We start from the raw sequence: 6,042 nt of genomic DNA on the forward strand, positions 1-6,042 counted from the left end.
CTCCAGTGTTCTCCTACCCGTGTCCTTCCATGTGGAGCAGCAGAGCAGTTTAAATTAAAAACAAACTGGATCACGTCCCTTCCACCCCAAACCCTCTGCTGCCTTCCCGTCATGGTACGATAAACTGCAAACTCCTCCCCTACCCTGCAGCCCCCAGGACGACCCAGCACCAACTCAGCCCATCTCCTGTTGGCCTGGGTCCTCTTTCCTGAACCCGCCAAGCTTGTCCCTTTGTGTCACTGCTCAAGGCGCCGTCCGCTCCGTCTTGCCCCCCTGGCCTCAGAGTAAACACCCCACTCTTCTGGCTGCCCTACCCAGACCCCCACAACTTGGCCGTCCTTGTTCAGAGTCAACCCTCCACTGCCTAGCACATAGTAGGTGTTCAGCAAATGTCTGTAGAGTGACCCCAAGGAGCTCCACTGTGTTGGGCTCCAGAGTGTGGGCCCTTAATGGCTGTCAGGGTGCTGAGGATGTGAAGGGGGAGATCCGGGGCCAGGCTGAGGCGGAGGGGCTTCTGGAGACAAGCGCAGGCCCAGGCTGCGCCCGGCTCCCTTCCCACCGCGTGTCCCTCCTCCTCCAGGACTACCTGGACGCCCTCACTGGCATCTGCTACGACGGCATCGAGGGCTTGCTCTTCCTCGGCCTCTTCTCCCTCCTGGCCGCCCTGGCCTTCTCCACCATGACCTGCTCGGGGCTGCGGGCCTGGAAGCGCTTTACCACCAGGTGGGCTGCCTGGAGGGGACGTCCTTGGGGAGCAGTGGGAGGCTCTGCTCTGCCTGAGCCGAGGGCTGATAACCTGCGAGGGCCCAGAGCAGCCGAGGGCCCAGGCGTCGGCCCCAGCAAGCTGCCTAGCTGTCTGCCGAAGCTTCCCCGAGAGTCCAAACAGACCCGAAAAGCGGGGCTTCTGGGGATCCCGGGCGGGAGTGGGTCCGAGGTTGGGGACAGCGTCATGCCACAGCCTGGCATCCTTCGCTGCTCCTCTCCTCCTCCGCAGGGCTCTGTGGCATGAGGTGAGTGAGGAGAGGCTCCACTGCTGGGTGGGGAGCCCCCAGCAAGCCAGGGAGCACAGGTTGTAGGACGGTCACCAGGGACCTACAGTCTCACTGGGGACATAGACGGGGACGAGGTGGTAGATCAGACAAGAGGAAGCAGGTTGGGCAGGGTCAGTGCATGTGGTCAGCACAGCGGGCTGCCTGGAGGAGGCGGATGTGAACTGAGAACGAGTGATCTGTGGGAGGCAAAGCCGGGAACCGTGTCTCAGAGGAAGTTCAAGGACACACCTGTGGCCAGAGGGAGCGTCCTGGGCTGGGACCCCACTGCCTTGGAGCTTCTCTCGCCCTTCATGGTCAGCCGTGTCCTGTGTGTCATTGTAGGGACAGAGACTACGATGACATCGATGACGACGACCCCTTCAACCCCCAGGCCCGGCGCATCGCCGCCCACAACCCAGCACGGGGGCAGCTTCACAGCTTCTGCAGCTACAGCAGCGGCCTGGGCAGCCAGACCAGCCTGCAGCCCCCGGCCCAGACCGTCTCCAACGCCCCCGTCTCGGAGTACATGTACGGCAGGGGCCCCCGGGGGCCCCCCTCGCATGGCCTGGCCCAGGGGAGAGAGGTCTGCAGGTCCGGGGAGCCAGGCAGGGAGGAAGGCGTCAAAGGCGGGCGGTGGTCCCCTCGCTGCAGCCTGGAATGCCTGGGAGGGAGGGAGGCAGCCAGCGAGCATTTAGTCACGTGACCCCTGCACGCACACGTGTGTGGGGTGAAGATCTTACCGTACAGATGCCAGGCCTTTCTCCAGGAGCCCACGGGGTGGGTCTCGGGGCCGAGAACCGGCATCTCCCACAGGTCCCCCTGTGGAAGTCCAAGTCCCTTCCCCATGCCTCCCCGTACTGAGCTCTCCTCTCTGCCCCGCAGGAACCAAGCTGTGCTCTTTGGCGGGAACCCCCGCTACGAGAACACGCCGCTCATCGGAAGAGGCTCCCCGCCCCCCACGGTAACTCGGGCTCCCACGACGGGTGGGCGGGGGTGGACAGGGGTCCTTGCGCCAGGTGCCTCTCGGGGAGGGGCCTCTGCCTTCACTCAGCCAGACAAGGCCCTTCACTTACCCCCTGCAGGCAGTTTGGAAGGGATCGTCCAGTTGATAAACTAGGAGCACTGGAGACCCAGGGCCATGGGATCAGTGACACAGGCCTGGTCCCTGAGGACCAGGATGCTCATGGTGTCCAGCAAGGGCTCCTGGCGAAAAGCACAGCGCCAGACCCAGGTGGAAGAGATGGGACCCAGCCCCGGTCTTCAAGAAGCTCATGGCCTGCAGGAGGGGACAGCCAGCAAAGCTGCTGATAATAAGTGTCACTGGTACTTCAGGAGGGACCTAGAGGGGGAACCGTCCCCGCTGCCCCACGAAGGTCCTGTGGAGCAGGTGGTGCTGAGGTGCACCTCAGAGCAGTGGGCCTCACCTGACGATCGTGCCCCCCAGGGGAAGTCCCCAGGGGAAGTCTGGCCATGTCTCTTGTCATTTTGGTTTTCAAATCTGGGAGCAGCTGCTTCTGGCACCTCGTGGGGGCCGGGGACCGGGAATACTGCTATGCCCCTGCAGCACATGGGATGGCCCCCACCGCGAACAGTGGCCGGCCCCAGGGTCCCTAGCGTTGAGGTGGAGAAGCTGCTCTGACCAGCCATCCGTCTCTCCCTGTGTGACCGTGACCCCACCTGGCAGTTCTTGCCCTGGGCGCCTCCCCCACTGAACTTTCAGAAACAGCACTAAACCTAGGTGAGCTCTTCAGTCCAGGGCCCCCGAGGCCGGGAGAGTGGGTGGGCGGAAGTCAGCACCTTCGAAACAGCCCCCTAGCTTTTCTCTCTAACCGGAAGCCTCCCCAGTTCCGTTCCTTGCCACCAGCTGCAGGGGACCCAGGAATGCGGGTTGATTATCACGTGAATCTGAGCGCAGATAATGAGGGGGCGTCTGCTGCTGTGAGGAATAAATTACTCAAAGCACCACAATGCCAAATAGAAATGACTTTCAGATGACCTTCTGCTTTGAAAGATCCAGGCCACTGTCTCTGCCATTAGCAGGGACAAGCAAGGACTGACCTTACTTGCAAGGCTCAAGAACAGGGAGCAAGGTCGAGTCCAGGTGGACTCAGCAGGCACCTCGGAGGGAGAGTGGCTGGTCAGTGCGGGCACCGTGCATTTGAGGCTGGGAGCCGGGGGTCCCTGCTGGTCCCTGGGGCGGGCACACCTCAGACAGGAAGCCTTCCCGGGCCACTCTAGTTCCTCCAGTCCCCATGATGCCCTGTCATTAGAACTTGGTGCCCGCCCTGCGGTGTGGCTCAGTTGGTGGGGTGTCCCACAAAGCAAAAGGTCGCCAGTTCAACTCCCGGTCAGGGCACACGCCTGGGCTGCAGGTTCGGCCTCTGGTCGGGGCGTGTAAGAGCGGCACCTGGCCGATGTTTCTCTCCCTCTCTTCCTCCTTCCCTTCTCTTTCAAAAATCTTAAAAAATAAAAAAACCATGGTCCCTGACCACTGTGGCTAACTGTCACTGGTCCGGCTCTCTCTTCCTCAGGAATTCCTGGTGCCTTCGCTAGGACAGGGTCCACTGTGACTGGTGACGTGGTGTGGCCCTGTTCCGACTGTCCCCTCCTCTCTCTCCCGCAGTACACTCCCAGCATGAGGGCCACCTACCTGTCCCTGGCGGATGAACACCCGAGGCACTACGGCCGCGAGTTCCCGGCCTAACCGCCTTTCAGAGGGCGCTGCCTCCTTGGCCCGCTCTGGTTTGTCACGGACTCACACGAGAGCTGCGTTTCTTCAGTGGAAACCAAAGGCATCTGGAAACTGGTCTCAGGACCGGGAGGACCCTGTTCCCACAGAGGGGCCACTGAGAGTCAGGCAGAATCATCCTGGGCGCGGCTGCCCCCGGGCAGATGGAAGACCAGCCTCTCCCTCTGCCGGCCTCCTCTCCACACCAGAAGTGTCCCCCAGTTGCTTGGCTGTCCCTACACAGGCAGCCTGGCTCAGCTCACCCCTACGCCCCACCCTTTCGGGGTGGGGCAGAACAGTGAGGAGGGGCCGGGTCAGGCCCCAGGGTCCCAGCGACCACCCTCTGGCCACGTGGATGGCAGCATTTTTCTGTAGGTAAAGGTGGAATTGCTGATCGGGAGATGTTTTTAAGGAAGGTGGTATTCCCAGTGAGACCAGAAACTGTCCAAATCGGTCTCCCAGGGCCTGGTGGCCTCTTCCGAGCCACAGAGGGAAGGGGTTGGAGAGCTCTGGGGAGGGAGCAGGTGGCCCCAGGGCTGGGGGACCAACCCTGGTGGGTTTCTACAGTGATGCCCGGCGGGAAGGGGGGCGAAAGCCTTCCCCATCCTGCTGGCCTTTCTGCAACTCTCCCTTCCAAAAGCGATGCTGTGAGTTTGTTCGCCACAGGTAGGGGCGGTCTCAGGTACTAACACACACTTTGAACGCAACTGTAACTCTTCCCCCCTCCACCCCGTGTTTTAAATACTTTGTCCAAAGACTTGAATCTCGGAGCACACCCAGTTTCTACAACGGACTCGGGCTCATTCCTTACACTTGATTTGTCTGCCATTCCTTTTCAGAGTTTGCCACCACCAGCCAGTTCTTTAAGGATCTGGGGGTGGGGGAGAGGGGATTTTTAAATAAAATAAAAATCAGCGAGACTTCCTGTCCTAAACTGCTTTTTGATGGGAACTGGGTGCATCCCCCGCCCCCCACAACCGATCCTTTAAGAGAGGAAGGAAGGGCAAACAGCACGAACAGCCGCCTCCAGGGGAATGAATGACCAGGCCAGCGTCCCCTTCCCTCTTGTCTGCAGGTGAATTTGTCAGTAAAGGTTTTAGCCTTACCTCCCCCGTCCTCTTGCCCCAGATCCCTGCGCTGTACCTGCAAGGTGAGAGGGAGCTTGGTAACCAAGAAAAAAATAATGACCCATCCTTCTGCCGGCTGAGGAGCCAGAGTAGGGTCTGCTGCTGCCAACACCCTGCCCAGTCGGAGGGCCCAGCGCTGAAGCCTCCACGGCCTCACACGCCAAAGCAGGGACAGGGTGGCATGGCTTGGGACAGGGGCTCTATCTGCATCAAAACAATGACAGCGGCATGGGTCTCAGCCCCCAGCCCAGCCCCCACAACAATGGGCCACAGGGCAGCCAGGACTCAGCTGCATTAACTTGTATGAACGGTCTGCCATAAACATCCCTTTGTGTGGCTACCACGTCGGGCAGGTAGAAACTGTGACAAGCTGTTGCTTCGTAATCTTTCATTATTGGCCACTAGAGAGTTGTTTTTAACATGTAAACTAAACCAGAACCCTTGCAAGGTGCTCCAAGGAGCCAGGTGGGCACAGCTCTGCTTGGTGCACGTGCACCCCCACCTGGAGGACAAATAAACCACTTTACTAAAACGTGTGCTCAGTGTCTAATTTCCTCCGCTGTGGGCATGGGGGGGGGGGCGGGGACTGGGGGGCCCCTTCTGGCTGGGTTATGTGGTCAGAGCTTCGAAGCAGATTTCAGAAGCGATTTCAGCATGAGGACTGAGAGATGGGGCCACTGACTGAATGTTGTGGCCTCCTTTGGCCCCTGGCTACTCTGCACTCAGACCTGTTTCTGCCAGTCTTTCTCCAAAGGTCTTCGCTGGAAAGGTTGCTGATAATAAGCAGCATGCATCGAACCCCTGCACTGTAGCAGGAACTGTCCCAAGTATTTCCGTCACTTGTTCACCAAACCCACCAATAACCCTCTGGGGTCACTCATTTTGCAAATAAGCCAACAGAGGCGCAGAGGTGGTAACTTAGAGCAAGAGCCAGAGCCCCAGCTGGGGGCCTCCGTGCAACGCTGTGGAGTTGGGCTGCTGCCGTGGGTCTTCCCGTTGCGGCCATTTGGTCAGACTTCGGATTCTTATATGACGCTCGGGGGGCGACGTGGCAGCAGAATGGGGGCTGGGGTTATAACTGCCACATGGTGGCTAAGGACCCTGCAGAGGGGGAAGGCAAACGATCTGCCAGATAATAAGCAAATCAATAAACAGC

The 6,042-nt window shown here is 59.9% G+C and overlaps 1 protein-coding gene across 1 annotated transcript in view; it reads left to right on the forward strand.

Annotated features, from left to right (window-relative positions):
- TTYH2 (tweety family member 2) overlaps positions 1-4,684 on the forward strand; it is a 28,605-nt gene extending 23,921 nt beyond the window's left edge. The window contains exons 11-14 of the mRNA XM_037167280.2: positions 581-723; positions 1,374-1,559; positions 1,914-1,992; positions 3,655-4,684. Of these exons, the coding sequence (XP_037023175.2) occupies positions 581-723; positions 1,374-1,559; positions 1,914-1,992; positions 3,655-3,735 (489 nt within the window). The 3' untranslated portion in view covers positions 3,736-4,684. The remainder of the gene's footprint in view (positions 1-580; positions 724-1,373; positions 1,560-1,913; positions 1,993-3,654) is intronic.
- Positions 4,685-6,042: the final 1,358 nt, after the last annotated feature.

The sequence above is a fragment of the Artibeus jamaicensis genome, unplaced genomic scaffold (genome assembly GCF_021234435.1).
Source record: "Artibeus jamaicensis isolate MK-2021 breed Jamaican fruit bat unplaced genomic scaffold, CSHL_Jam_final contig_2259, whole genome shotgun sequence".
Taxonomy (NCBI): Eukaryota; Metazoa; Chordata; class Mammalia; order Chiroptera; family Phyllostomidae; genus Artibeus; species Artibeus jamaicensis.